A 16,152-nucleotide genomic window follows, 5' to 3' on the forward strand; every position below is an offset into this window, starting at 1 on the left:
TATCTGACGAAATGAAAGGCTGACATAGTGCAACGCTTTGCTGACAGATGGTTAGAAGTATGTGTTGAAGGGAGAACAGACATTAGTATTCTGATGCTTAAGAAACTGGGAACATCAGTTCTTACGGGTCTCAGCACTTTTAGAAGCGCACTTCCCTGCACAGATGCAGTAGTTTAAAATGAAAGGTAGAAAAACTGCACATGCATGATTGAAGGGAGCAGAGGAAAAGAGAAATATAGGCATTTTCTTAGTTTTTACTAGGATGGGAAGCAAATGAAAGCCTCTTCCTAGAGTGCAGGCGTCCCTCCCCAAACCTCCTGTCTTGCATAACAAGAACTGCAGCACTGTATCGAGTTTCAAAACTTCACAACCCTTTTGGGTTCCCAGAAGAGAAAACTGCTATCAGGCATCGGTCAATAAACTAATCTCAACATCAAGAACTCACCACTTTAAGTTGTTATCAGAGTCACTCTGCAACATTACATTGCAGGATGTTTGTGTTTTTTTTTAAACTGCATTCCAACTCTCAACTTATTATATCTACAGTATATTAATCATTCCTTCATTTTGAAGCACTGTAGTAAATACACAGCTTTTTGTGTGTTGCTTCTTCAGAAGATAAAAAACAGTATGTACTTACATATTGTGGTGTATACAACCATGATAATTTATGAGGGGAATGTCTACAAATATTATTACGATGCATAAAGATCAAATGCAATTATCAATCAGTCCCAGGTGCATTGTGCAAATATATCAGTTTTATTTCTCTTCTGTGGAAATAATTACAGACATTCAGGTATAAACATTTTAAGTTAATGCAGTCCAGAGTTTAAATGCAAAAATAAATATAAAGTCCAGCAGCGGATTGCATCCATAAAGCATCTCATTTTTTTTTTAACAGTTAGAAAAAGATGTGCAATTTTTTATTTATTTCCCCTTCGTTTTCTAAAAAAAGGGGGGTGGGGGGGAGGAGAGAGAGAAAAACTCAGTCAAGGTAGAAGCATACATACAAGCACTTTCTTTAAAAAGATTTTGACCTCACTTGCGAACTGCCCTGGGCATCTACTACATTCACACCGGATCTTTATCAGAGTTTTAAAGAAAAGAAGGGAAAGGAAACGAGGAGGTGGCGACTCGCACGCTCTTCCCAAAGTCTCTTGTCTTGTTACAGGATTTGGATGGGCTGTAGGAGGCAAAACAAGGAGGGGGCGTCCGTTCCCGGCGAGGGAAAAGCCAAACAACCAGAAACCGTCCCTTTCGGGCTTTAGAAAATACAGTCTGCGGAGTTTCACTTCCTTATGGAGCGCGGCGCCTTGGGGAGCGCAGGGCCAGAGGGGGCGGCGGGTGTCCCGTCCTGTCCTGCCCGCTTCTCATGCCCCCGTCCCGGGTCCCTCAGAGCGGGGAGTCGGAGTCGCTGGAGTCCAGGCTGTTCCTCAGGCGGCTGCAGCTGCTGAGCTTCTTCTCCCTCTGCTGCAGGCTGAGGTTCTGGGTGCTCCTCCGGAGGCACTCGAGGGACTGCAGGAAGGACTTTTTGGCTTTCTCCTCCTCCATGGGAGAGACCCCTTCCTCCTCCACCTCCTGGATCTCGTCGAAGGTCACCGGCTGCGTCTTGAAGCGCGACTGGCGGGGTCTGCGCAGCTTGCCCCGGGGCAGCTTGGCCGGCCGGGTGGGCTGAGGGAACTCCTCGGCGATGCAGACGAAGTGCGGCATCACCGCCTGGTAGCTCGAGCAGATGCCCATCAGCTCCGCGGGCTTGGCGGCGGCGGCAGCCATCGGGCGGGGGAAAGAGAAAAGCAGCAGAAAAGGGGACGCCGAGAAAGAGAGCGCGCGCGCCAGAAAACGAGCGCCCCGAAGAGCGCCTCGCGCTTGGGTCTCGCTTGGTGCTTCTTCGCTGCCTTGAGGCGTTTCTCTCTAAGGCGAGGGAGACCCGGGAGAAAAAGGCGGGAAAGCCGCCGGAGGTGGGGCGAGAAGGTGGCTTCTGCCGCTTTGCAGCCGAAAAAGCGCGCTGGTAAATCCTGCTGGTGGCAGCGACTGGCAGAAAGAAGCGCGCGCTCCGCTGGTATCCCCGCGCCACGCTGCTTCCGCGCCTGGCTGGATCTCCCCGCGCTCCCCGCCGATATATATATACCCCTCGCCTGCCCACACAGGAGCATGCTCAGATGACAAGCAATGCCATTTAAAGGCGCTGGGGCCGCTTCCCTTCCGCCTGACGACGACGTCGACGCGCGCTCCCACCGCCCCTCTCCCTCGCCGCCGTGGGGGGATTGCTCTTCCAAGGAGCGGCGGAAAGCCCCGCCAGCACCCACCGCAGAAACGGGGAGGGAGCGAGGGAACCCGGAAGGCGAGGCGGAGGTAGGAGAGGGACGCGCCAAAACACGTCGCCCCCGCCTGCTGGGGGAGGGGGGTTCCTGGGGAAGAAGCGATCCCTTTCTTGCAGGGGGAGGCGGCGAAGGCAGCCGGGAAAGCAGACGCGGAATAGGCGCGATGGGATCTCCCGACTTTCTTCTTTTTTTTAACTTTGAAGCAGCCGCAGGGGAAGCATAGAAGCCCGACTTCGATCATAGAATTGTAGAGTTGGAAGGGGACCCAAGGGTCATCTAGTCCAACCCACTGCAATGCTAGGGGATTTTATTAGCAGCGTTTACGGGGGGGGGGGGGAGGTTTAAGCGTGTGAGTGTGGATTTAAATCCCGCTCCCTACATGGTCCGTTTCCTTCCTCTTTGCAGCCCCAAACTCTGGCTGCTGTTACCCCACTTGCACTGGGGAGGATTTTCACACACAAACACGGCAAAAAGATCAGTGCAGACATACATCGTGTCGCTTGCAAAGCAGCGCTTGGTTTTGTCAACCCGATTTGGAAAGAAGATGGCTTTGGGATGGTTGGTCTGGGGCTCCGTCGCTTCAGCCCCCCCTAACCCTAGACTTGTGCTGCAAAACGGATCCCCACAAATGGCGAAGGGTTGCATTTGGACGGACTACCGTGTATGTATGGACAACACGCGTTACTCCAAGACACGGGTTGGGATCAATAGGGTAATTCCAAAGAAGGCAAATTTCTATGGGGGGCGGGGAGTTTGGGGCCACTGCTCTCTCCCAAGACGTTTGACTTCTGACAGCCTACTGATATTTCTTTATTGGTTTTTAGTAAGAATATTTCTAATCTGTGCTTCATCCAGGGCATAATACAATATACAGATCTCATACAATTACATAAAACAGTCGTGGAATTTCAGTTGTCTGCAGTGGAAAAATAGACACAGAGTTGGGAAAGACTTCTGTTTGAGATTTCGGACAGCCTCTGCCAGGGGTCTGGCTCATTATAAGACAGTTTGACATGTTCATATAACATGCATCACCTGTAAAAGAGAATTGCTGCATCTTTCCATCCCACATTTGCAAATGATGTGAGAGGGGCACATAACATGATCAAGCAAACATGTTTTCAGACTTCAGGCTATGCTTGCCTCTCAAAATCACACTGACACCTCATTTGCTATGTATTCAATCCCCCCCCCCCCCCCATGTAACAAGAAAGCTACTTGAGAATAACAGTAGCCGAATAAATATTTTTTGGCTAAACATATAACATCAAGACGACATTTTTAAAAAATCATGTCAAAAAGATTGGATTTTTAAAAACACTATATATTTGACATCCTCAATGAAAAGTTTATATTCTAAAACTTAAATTGTTATTTTAATCAGCTACAAAAGAAACATAGGAAAGGATCACATATCTTGTCCACAACCTTCAAAAACTTGCTCCAGGCACCTCACCCCTGGAAAGCTTTACCACAACCCAAAGACTGCATTAAACTGTGACTGAAGATATTGCATCATCAGGCTTAATTCCTGGCTCCTTTGTGAGCAGAGTATATGGCATCAAATTGCGGGTGGGGGTGGAGAAGGATGCTAACTTGACAGGGCTAACCTTTGGATGTCTGTGTTACATCTGCACTGACTAACATCAGTGAGACTTGCCTGGCTTCTAAAGAGCGAGGCTGGTATGGCATATACTAAGATAGGGGCAGGGAAGCCTTGAATGCTAGAACAACACTAAAATAGCTTTGATTTTTCTAGATTTTTTGTGTATATACACAAGTATCAGTGTAGTTGAAAATATATTGAAATTAGCCTGCAGCCCGTGAGTTAGGACATACCCTTTAACAGTGTGGGGCAGCTTGATTCTGTTGATAGGGGAGCTTGAAGTGAATTTGTTGTTATGTACATTTTCTGGTATGATTTGATTGGCCATGACAGTGTCCCCTGTAGGGGTGGAGGACCTATTAAGATGATCTCCCCCCTTTCCAAGAGGAATAGAATCTGAATTATTCCTGAATGGTCTGGGGGAATTTTCTCATGGATAGGGTCAAGGCACTAGTCTCAGTGTAGAATGGTGAGATGTGCAGGGCTACCAACATCATCACTCTAGCAGGGTTTTCCAAACTTGGGTCTCCAACTGTTTTGGACTACAATTCCCATCATCTCTGACCACTGGTCCTTCTAGCTAGGGATGATGGGAGTTGTAGTCCAACAGCAGCTGGAGATAAAAACCACCTCAGTCCAGCCATGAAGCTCGTTCAGAAGGATATTGTGGTCAACAGTCTCAAAAGCTGCAGAGAAGTTGATACAGTATAAAAGAAAAGTAGAAGATGTGGGCTGTAAGCTTTGTTGGCAGCTCCATCCCCATCACCTTAGAACCCTGAGGGAATGTTCAGTGGCATGTATTTATTTAATCAATTAATCTTTAAACTCAAGTGAATCAGGCATCAGAGAACTTGAGCAAGTATGCTTGAGCTCATTTGCACACCTTAAGCTCTGAACCTGCATGTTCAGAACAAAGGGCTCTATCCAGTCTTGTGCCAGCAGATTTCCACTGGCACAATGGGATTTTAATCTCTTCTACTCCTACTCTCATGGTTCCAAAAATCTGCTCCTACCCTAACTCTCTGGAGCTGATTTTGAGGGTGCAGGGGGTGGGCTGGCAGGGACAAGAGCGGAAGAGGCAGCATGAAATAGAAGACTTGAATGTAGTCTTCGAGTCCAAAGTTAATTTCAAGGATTCCAAAGATTGTTCCATTAAAGCAAGAACAAACGGCACCATTTTGTCCCTTCTTATTCCCATGATGACTGCAAAATCACAGAGTTTTGGAAGGCAAAGTGAATGTTTGCTTAGAAGATACATGAACTGAGAGCAAGACAAGAAATAAGCAGGATAAGAAAAGACTTTCAGATTCAAGAAGGGGTGGCATCTACTGGAATCATTATGGCCTTGCAAAAGTAGCAACAAGGCCTTTTGGCAGCCTGTCGAGCTACAATTAACTTCTGTGGTGGTGGGTGGGAAGATATATCAGCTGCCAACAGGAGAAGAAATTAATGATTAAAGTTCTTTGCTGCAGCCTCTCAGCTCCTTGGCTTTTAAAAGCATCTTAGGTTCAGGATCAATGGCAAGCTATTTTTGTTGGAAATACAGTTAAGTTAATGAAGTAATGAAAGCATTGTTTTTCCCCAAAACGAAATAATTATGTATGCCTTAAATGCATTTCCTCATGAATAAATTCTGTCAATGTCCATGGGATTTAGGAATATAGATGCAGAAACTTAGGCTGCAATCCTATACATACTTAATTGGGAGTATGTTCCATTGAGATCAATGGGATTACTTCTGAATAGACATATACTGTATATGATTGCACTATTAATCCCTCAGATGAAAGTCCATGAGAAAAACATCTTCAGCTTTGATCTGAAATACAGCATACACTTTTGTTGACATGTAAGAAAATTTGCAGCTCATACATGTGAAAATAAATATTCCACAATGGTCCTTACTCTAGATTTTAATGGAAAGCCTTAATTCATTTTGGAATTCAAGATATAGGAACTGATCCGAGTAACTATTATAGGAATGCCCAGTGGGATTTTTTGACCTTTCCCCTTTAACTGCAGGCTTTCGCAAGGCACGTCACAAACTACTTTGAAACTCCTTTCAGTTTCAGAAGACATATGCTATGCAAAGAAGGGGAACTGCTGTTCAGAGATAAAACAGCCAAAACCCACTTTGGACACATGGCACTAGTCAAGTGACTAGCCAGGTTTCTCAAGCAAATTCACTAGCAGAAGATGCCCATGAACATTATCCATTTCCTGTTGTTTACTTCCAGCATCTAGCAGTTTAAAGCATCTTTGAACAGAGTTTATGGGGTTTTTTAAAATCATGGCTAGTAGCTTTCTGAAGCTTATGAAAGTTACATCCTTTCCTTTGAAGAATGAAGCATTACTAAGCAAATGCACAGATTTACCAATGTCTGCTTTCATAGAGCAAACCCTATTATTTAACACTGCTGAGCATTTCTGTCATGTTGGACTGGAGCTGCTACAGAGAAAGGGCTCGACGAGAGCAATTTTCCTCTTATATAAACAGATGTTTGACCTGCCTTAGCAACAGACTTATCAGAAAAGAATTAAATGCTCTGCACAAAGCACATTTGATTCCTAACCCATAATTAAATACTAATCATGTTCATTCTTCCCCTTCTACCTTTCCCTGTTTTTCCTCCATCTGGGTTGAGCCTTACCATTGTGATAATAAATGACTTTGGATAATTTTCTGTTGAGTCAGGGTACCATCACCTGTGTGAAAATAAGAGATGCAATTCACCAAGCAATGGGACTACATAGTCTCTATTTATGTCAGTTTGGCCCATGTGAAAATCCCCTCTGGGCCCCTTTGCAACAGAAGCACACAGCAGTTGGGGCCAGTGGGTTTTGCCCAAGGAAGCCTACATGTTTGATGAGACAATTCAGTGAAAATATGCAATGATGCAATCTTCCAACTTGAGCTTGCAAAGTGCACTAGTGTCTATATTTGTTCCTGTGGCTTAAGTCATTGCTTTAATCTAGATCCCTTCTGGTATCTGGAAATGTGACACCTGACATATAGATGACTGATATTTCATGCCATGTGGTTGCTCCAAGCAAGTATATTCCTTGCATAGAACAAATTCAATATAGCATATACATACAGACCATGCCTGGCCAGGATTGCAGGAGACAAGCATTCGCCCCTTGTCTATATCTGGTAATGTCTGAAGTGCTGCATGTTAAATAAAATTGATAACTGGTGTTAGGGTTTCTGGCTGCATTGCAGTTCAGAGCTAAGCAAGTGTCTAGTTTGTTAGCTTAGCTATGCAGATTTTGAAGAAGTTTTTAAAAGAACGGAAAGACAGGTTCAACGAGCAAACATAATCTCTGTGAATTCTGCACTCTCCCAAGAGTCTGCAATGGTGCTATTGGGCTGAAGAGCTATATTATCAATCTTAATTGTAAGGCTTGTTGCCTTGTGTGTTTAAGATTCTTAACAGTAAACTCCATAATTTTGTATGCAGAAGAGTTGTCAACATTTTAATGAAATGGCACTAGAGAACACATCTGCAAAGCAATTTTATTCAAACAGAGAACTTTATTTGAGGCTATTGAGAAGCAGTTAATGGTAGGTAACTAGGGATGCGTCAAATGTTCTCAATTCTTTTTGTTCGTCAGATTGAGAGCAATGCTTTAGCGCAACATGTTTTTTTAAAAAATATTTATTTGCTGTATTTCTACATTACACTTCCTCCAAAAGGAGCCTAGGCTGATGTACAACAAAAGATAACACAAACAATGCACATCAATAGATAAACACATACAAAGTACCAAAAGTATCTCTAAAATAACAAAGTATAAATGGCTTGGATGAAGGAATTGAGGAGATGCTCATCAAATTTGCAGATGACACCAAACTGGGATGGGTAGCTAATGCCGCAGAAGACAGAATCAGAATTCAAAATGACCTTAGCTGATTGGAGAACTGGGCGGAAGCTAACAAAATTAATTTCAGTAGGGACAAAGGTAAGGTTCTGCACTTAGGCTGGAAGAACCAGATGCATATATAGGATGAGGGACACCTGGCTTACTAGCAGTACATGTGAAAAGGATCTAGGGCTCTTGGTGGACCATGAGGCTGTATCAACAGAAGTATAATGTCCAGATCAAGAGAAGCAATAGTACCACTCTATTCTGCCTTAGTCAGACCACACTTGGAATACTATGTCCAATTCTGAGCACCACAATTTAAGGATGTTGACAAACTGGAATGTGTAGAGGAAGACAACCAGGATGATCAAGGGTCTGGAAACTAAGCCTTATGAGGAGCACTTGAAGGAGCTGGGTATGTTTAGCTTGGAAAAGAGGAGACTGAGAGGAGATATGATAGCCATCTTCAACTATCTTAAGGGCTGTCACATGAAGGAGGGAGTATGCTTGTTTTCTCCTGCTCTGAAGGGTAGTACTCGAACCAATGGCTTCAAGTTGCAAAAAAGGAGATTCCGACTAAACATTCGGAAAAACTTTCTGACAGTAAGAGCTATTCAGCAGTGGAACAGACTCTCACGAGAGGTGGACGACTCTCCTTCCTTGGAGGTATTTAAACAGAGGTTGGATGGCCAACTGTCATGGATGCTTTAGCTGGGATTCCTGCATTGCAGGGGGTTGGACTAAATTACCCTTGGAGTTCCTTCCAACTCTATGTTTCTATGTTGTAAACAGCAGGAAGGACAAATTCCAGTGGAAGGGCATCAAATAGTCAGGATGCCACCACAGATAAGACCCTGCTGTGCATGCCCAAACCATGAATCCTAGTGGGGAAGATATGGAAAACCCCACTCCCATCGATCATAGGGTTTGAGTAAGCTGATATTGGAGGAGGCACTCCTGTAGATACTTGGATTCTAAGCTGTTTAGAGCTTTATAAGCCACTATCAAAACCTTGGATCAGGCCAGTAGCACATTGCAGCTAATGCTGTGCTTTTAAGATTGGTGTTACATGCTCCCATCCCACTGCCCCAGTTAATAACTGGGCAGCAGCATTCTGCATGAGCTGAAACTTCCGGGCTATTTTCAAGGATGGTTCCACATCAATAGCCCAAACTGCAGTAGTCCAAACATGAGGTTACTACACCATGGTTTAATGATATCTCATTCCAGAAATGGCCATAGCTGTTGTAGCTGGAAATAGGCATGCCTTGCCATCAAGGACACCTGAATATTCCTTCAGAGGGAATGCTATCCCATCCAGAACAGGCTGTCTCCCAGATTTCTGCTCATATGAACAGCCTATCCAAATTTCAGCTGGATTCAGTTGCAGTTTATTGACCCTAATTCAGTTTGCCATTGCCTCCAAACACCAGATTCACGATTCAGAAAGAATGGAGAGCTAGAACATGCTGATAACATTGTATTCCAAATCACTATGTGACTCCAGTGATCTGTTTCATATATCAATTAAATAGTATGGGAACTAAGATGGAACTTGGAAATTGCCATGGGTGAAAATAAGTCTCCTAATGCTACTCTGGTAGCAACATAGTAAGTAGGAGCACAACCACTGTGACACAGTAACCCCAACTCACAGAGCGATTCCAGGAGGATACTGTGGTCCATAGCATAAAAAGTCAGAGATAGGCGTACTCTCTCTATCCCTGTCGATGGGTGAATTAGTTGTAATACAGATCTATTTCAATTTGGTTCCAGCAGCACAAACAGCCTCCTCTAATTAGTTCTATTTTTCATGAGCTAATATATCATTTTTTTCTGAAATGGAGCATAATTAGAAGTGATTCCATTTTAGTATCTCAGCATGCCAGTCCAATCCTTTTGCGTACTTCAGCACCAATTAATGGATTTATTCCAGGGGAGAATGTGTCCTGTTTACTTCAATTGCTATCTGCTTGCAATAAAAAAATTCAAGGTTAATCTGCCCCAGAGGTAACAGGTTTTTGTACACTCTCCTTTCCATCATTTTTAGTTATTCCAGCCTTCTTTCATTTTTACATAAAAACTGATCAATGCCAACAACCCAACTCTGACAGGTTGGCATTAAAATGCACTCAGTTCGGAAAGCTTTCCATCCAAGACTGTTAACATTGCAGCAAAGCCGTTCAAAAATCTTCCATCAGACAGAAATAATGTTGTGTTTCCAGGCTACAAAACACTTCACTCTAGTAAAATGTTGTCTCCTTCAAACCTCCAGATCAATCGTGTTTCAGTAACAAACAGGCACACTTTTATGGAAGAAATATTTTGTGGCAGTTGGGAGATAGTGGTGTCAAACTATCTACTGCATCTATTTTACCAATCTTCTCTAGGGAAAATTAATTGAATCTAGTGGCAAAGAGAGAAGCTAAAAAAACCCCAAAGTTCAATATGATGGAACGTACTCATAGTCCTCCTTTCAGAAAACATCTTAGGATATAGCGTTAGATAGTTACGTTTTGAGCCTACCTTTCTCCCCACAAAAATTGATATAAGAGAATGAAAAGGAAATCGCTGTGCATGTTCAAGTGTTTTGAAAAATTGGTGAGAAACAAATGCACCATATAAATAATAATCTATGTCAGGGGTCAGCAAACGTTTTCAGCAGAGGGCCGGTCCACTGTCCCTCAGACCTTGTAGGGGGCCAGACTATATTTTTTTGGGGGAAATGAACTAATTCCTATGCCCCACAAATAACCCAGAGATGCATTTTAAATAAAAGGACACATTCTACTCATGTAAAAACATGCTGATTCCCAGACCATCCGCGGGCCTGATTTAGAAGGCGATTGGGCCGGATTCGGCCCCCAGGCCTTAGTTTGCCTACCCATGATCTTCCTTGTGGACACTTCTGGAATGCTTACCCTCAGCACCATTTGGATGAATTTCAAAACTGGAATAATCTGTATAGAAATCTTCAATGAGGGGCAGTCGTGAGATATGGTACAGTGGAGAGGGCTTTAGTTTCCTTCCAACTATGATTCTAATCTATATGAAACCCCTTCCACTGAAAGGGGGGGAGGCAGAAGATGGGCACTAAATGGCATTTGTGTGCTTAATATATATGGCAGTGAAGTCTCTATTCATATTTTTTAAAAACACCTATTAAAACCAGTAAAGTAAAAGCAGTACATGATTATGCAAGTGGCAGTATCAGAGGACGAGTGTTTCCTGTACAGAGACAAAGCTGAGACATTTGTTTCTGAACAATGAAAATGAAATGTTTCAGTACAGACCCTGCCACAGCAAATTACTGATATATTTCAGTTCATTTTGCTGACAGATGTCAGAGTGAATAGCAGCTCTTATGCTAAACCATGAATGGCATGCTGCATTCTCAATAATTCAGGGCACATGGTACAAGTGTACCTCCAGCAAACAGAAGCAATTGGAACGTTTTTTTAAAAAAACAATCATGTTGTATCTGAACATGATTTTAAAATAAAAATTAAAAGGTAACAGCTACATAAAATAGTGCCTTCTGAATCTGGATTCCCTTGCAGCCATGGAGCAAAGCAGTCATTTTCATTCTGATCAGCACTACTCATTCATTTGTAACACTTACAATCGCCACCCACTTCCAAAGGCTTGAAGAAGCTTAACATATAGTTTTCAAGTAAGCTCCCACCTAGGAAACTCCCAGAACCAAATATGCTTAATTTCAGCAGAACTGCATCAGTTGTCATCAAATCATTCTCCAGTTAGTCCACATAGTTTCATATTTTGCAATAAGCTTCAAGACTGTTTTGTAACAGTCAAGCATGGCAAGACATTTATTTTACCCCACTGAAGTGTATGAAGGGGGAAAATGGTGAAAAGGAACTCCAGAAAGCAACCAGGGATGTCTTTGTCCTCAAAATTCTGGTCTTGATTGTAGCAGAAGCCCCTAGTCAACAGTGTGAAATAGGCAGAAACTGACATGCAAGCCCATTAGAGTTATAGGGAAATGTTTCATCTTTGTTCATAACTGAACTTAGAATCCAAATTTAACTTTATGTCAATTTTAGAATAAGTCAAAAAATATTAATTTTTGCATAGGAGTGTGCTGTGCACCTAACACACTCTCTCTCTCTCTCTCAATTTGATGGTATTAGCAGTAGCAGTCATTCTGATACTGGATTTCAGTAACTTTCCAGGCAACGATACTGCCCCATGACTGGAGCTACATGCCTGCTCTTTCTCAGTGCTGTTCTTCAGGCACGACAGAGTAAAGATGAGCCTTACACTGTCTGGTAGTTTAGGGAAACATCTTTCAAGGACTAAAGTTGAACTACATCCTTTGAAATAGTCCGCTTTAAAAGGGGGAAATAGCTCAGCTCAGTCAAGTACTTCCTCAAAGAAAGCTTTATTGCAAAGCTAATGCTGGCCATTAAGAAGCTGACTGTGGCTCAGATCATCAGCTTCTTATAGCAAAATTCAAGCTTAAAATGAAGAAAGTAGGAAAAACCACTGGGCCGGTAAGATACAATCTAAGTCAAATCCCTTATGAATACACAGTGGAAGTGAGGAACAGGTTTAAGGATTTAGATTTGGTGGACAGAGTGCCTGAAGAACTATGGATGGAGGCTCGTAACATTGTACAGGAGGCAGCAACGAAAACCATCCCAATGAAAAGGAAATGCAAGAAAGCAAAGTGGCTGTCCAACGAGGCCTTACAAATAGCGGAGGAGAGAAGGCAAGCAAAATGTGAGGGAGATAGTGAAAGATACAGGAAATTGAATGCAGATTTCCAAAGAATAGCAAGGAGAGACAAGAAGGCCTTCTTAAACGAGCAATGCAAACAAATAGAGGAAAACAACAGAATGGGAAAAACCAGAGATCTGTTCAAGAAAATTGGAGATATGAAAGGAACATTTCGTACAAAGATTACCATAATAAAGGACAAAAGTGGTAGGGACCTAACAGAAGCAGAAGACATCAAGAAGAGGTGGCAAGAATACACAGAGGAATTATACCAGAAAGATATGGATGTCTCGTACACCCCAGGTAGTGTGGTTGCTGACCTTGAGCCAGACATCCTGGAAAGTGAAGTCAAATGGGCCTTAGAAAGCACTGCAAATAACAAGGCCAGTGGAAGTGATGGTATTCCAGCTGAACTATTTAAATTTTTAAAAGATGATGCTGTTAAGGTGCTACACTCAATATGCCAGCAAATTTGGAAAACTCAGCAGTGGCCAGAAGATTGGAGAAGATCAGTCTACATCCCAATCCCAAAGAAGGGCAGTGCCAAAGAATGCTCCAACTACCGCACAATTGCACTCATTTCACACGCTAGCAAGGTTATGCTTAAAATTCTACAAGGAAGGCTCAAGCAGTATGTGGATCGAGAACTCCCAGAAGTGCAAGCTGGATTTAGAAGAGGCAGAGGAACCAGAGACCAAATTGCAAACATGCGCTGGATTATGGAGAAAGCTAGAGAGTTCCAGAAAGACATCTACTTCTGCTTCATTGACTATGCAAAAGCCTTTGACTGTGTCGACCACAGCAAACTATGGCAAGTTCTTAAAGAAATGGGAGTGCCTGATCACCTCATCTGTCTCCTGAGAAATCTCTATGTGGGACAAAAAGCTACAGTTAGAACTGGATATGGAACAACTGATTGGTTCAAAATTGGGAAAGGAGTACGACAAGGCTGTATTTTGTCTCCCTGCTTATTTAATTTATATGCAGAATACATCATGCGAAAGGCTGGGCTGGATGAATCCCAAGCTGGAATTAAGATTGCCGGAAGAAATATCAACAACCTCAGATATGCAGATGACACAACCTTGATGGCAGAAAGTGAGGAGGAATTAAAGAACCTTTTAATGAGGGTGAAAGAGGAGAGCGCAAAATATGGTCTGAAGCTCAACATCAAAAAAACGAAGATCATGGCCACTGGTCCCATCACCTCCTGGCAAATAGAAGGGGAAGAAATGGAGGCAGTGAGAGATTTTACTTTCTTGGGCTCCATGATCACTGCAGATGGTGACAGCAGCCACGAAATTAAAAGACGCCTGCTTCTTGGGAGAAGGGCAATGACAGGCCTAGACAGCATCTTGAGAAGTAGAGACGTCACCTTGCCAACAAAGGTCCGTATAGTTAAAGCCATGGTTTTCCCAGTAGTGATGTATGGAAGTGAGAGCTGGACCATAAAGAAGGCTGATCGCCGAAGAATTGATGCTTTTGAATTGTGGTGCTGGAGGAGACTCTTGAGAGTCCCATGGACTGCAAGAAGATCAAACGCATCCATTCTTAAGGAAATCAGCCCTGAGTGCTCACTGGAAGGACAGATCGTGAAGCTGAGGCTCCAGTACTTTGGCCACCTCATGAGAAGAGAAGACTCCCTGGAGAAGACACTGATGCTGGGAAAGATGGAGGGCACAAGGAGAAGGGGACGACAGAGGATGAGATGGTTGGATGGTGTTCTTGAAGCTACCAGCATGAATCTGATCAAACTGCGGGAGGCAGTGGAGGACAGAAGTGCCTGGCGTGCTCTGGTCCATGGGGTCACGAAGAGTCGGACACGACTAAACGACTAAACAACAACAAAATGCTGGCCAGCAGGAAAGAAGAAACAAACACAAATGCCAAGCTCTGCTTCAACGTAATCCTTGTAACAAGAGCAAGACATTCTTACTCTGATCAAACAAATGCTCTTATCTCTGTGCTAGCAGAGAGCGAGGAGCTGGCTGGAGATGTGACAGTAGGGGAAGAGCAACGTGTGTTCAGGTGAACCAGAGCAAATGGCACATTGATCAAGATAGGATCAACCCTCAGCCCTTCTCGTTGGAGCCTGCACAACATGAACTATCCTGACAGGAGGAAACAGCTATCGCTGTATGCAATGGACAAGATTTCCCTTGCTCCATTCACTGGGCTGTTGTGGGGGACCATTTCCTCCCTGCTGCCTTGTCAGCCTGTCTGAGAAAAGCAACTAGCTCCAGTTTTCCAGAACAGGCAGCTCTCACAGCAGGCCATTAAACTGAAGCGGAGTTTGACTTGAAAAGGCTACCCAACATGGGTCTCCCAGGACCAGCTCTACCTATAGGCTTCCAGTTCTGAACATGACATTGACCATCCTCCACAAGCTCAAGACACATAGAGCCTGTTCTCTGATGTCGATCACAGGCCATAAGGTTGTCTCTTTTATGTTTAGGGAGCCTTCAGCATATGCTTTAACCACTGGTTTATCTCTGCTGTGCATTTCTAGGCTAGGCAATACAGTGGTTTGCTACACTATTAACAATTAGCAAAGTGCCCATTGTTATGATGAGCAGAGGATGAAGGAAAGGTTTATATGCTGTGAAGACCTGCAGAGTGGAGAGGGCTGGAATCCTCTGAACATAGATATTGCACACTCTTACACAATCTCTGCCAGCCTGGCCACCTAGCATGAAGAACAGAAAATAGGTTTTGCTCACACAGTGTCTGTGTGACACAGCACATTGTGGGGGGAACCACTTCTCCATATGGGAGTAACCATTCAGTTTTATGGGAGAAAAATAATGGGTTATATTTGGTGTCACTTCTGAAGCAGGTGTGTAATACTTGTACAAGCAGCTGGTGGGGAAGAATGGCACCAAAGGATTAAGTACCCTCTCTCCAAGCATTACTGCTCAAAAGCAATTTGGGGTAAGTGAAAAGGTAACAGGACATCCAGTCCACAGGTCTCCTGCATAAAGTGTAGTTTGACCTCAATATCATTAGATGTCTGCTTGCCCCTTTTTTGTTTTTCTCAGTGGAAAGGTCAAGCCTGAATAACTAAGTGTTTATTTAGCAACAAACAAATGCAGCAAAAATCAGCCTCAGCTCAAATGAAAAACCTTGGGACACATAAATTCACAGAAGTGGTTTCGGCTTGAGAGGGTGCGGCAGTGGTCCACAATTCAAGCAAACAAAATGTGTTGCTATAGAAACAGGGCGTTTAAAAGTAGAGCATACACACAAAAATCACACCAGTAAAAGAGCTTCTATTTCCAAGCTGAAAATGTTTATGACCAGAAAAGGCAAAGTGAGTGAAGCAAATGGTGCTAGTACTTGATGAGATATTTTAGGCTGCACAGGCACTCATCATCATCATCATCTGTCATCTACCATTCATAGAAGAGGAAATGTGCTGCCTTGGGCTAGGCAGTGCTGTGTTTTAGTTAGTTTTAGTGCTCCTTAGCCTCTTTTCTGCCATTTGGTATCCATGGCACTTACAGTAGCACATCAGATGACTTGGCCAAATTGATCACTCAGGCTGTTCTCTGAACAAGGTTAACAGGAATGGATGGAATGGTGCCAGCCTGGCAGTTTGATAAAAACACACGAGTG

At 43.5% G+C, this 16,152-nt stretch overlaps 1 protein-coding gene across 1 annotated transcript; it reads right to left on the reverse strand.

The window, feature by feature from the left end:
* Nucleotides 1-741: 741 nt before the first annotated feature.
* C1H11orf96 (chromosome 1 C11orf96 homolog) lies at nucleotides 742-2,176 on the reverse strand. Its single transcript, XM_028727675.2, has one exon. The coding sequence runs from the start codon at nucleotides 1,774-1,776 to the stop codon at nucleotides 1,396-1,398; it is 381 nt and encodes a 126-aa protein (XP_028583508.1). The 5' UTR covers nucleotides 1,777-2,176; the 3' UTR covers nucleotides 742-1,395.
* Between the last annotated feature and the right edge of the window lie 13,976 nt (nucleotides 2,177-16,152).

The sequence above is a fragment of the Podarcis muralis genome, chromosome 1, assembly GCF_964188315.1.
Source record: "Podarcis muralis chromosome 1, rPodMur119.hap1.1, whole genome shotgun sequence".
NCBI lineage: Eukaryota > Metazoa > Chordata > Lepidosauria > Squamata > Lacertidae > Podarcis > Podarcis muralis.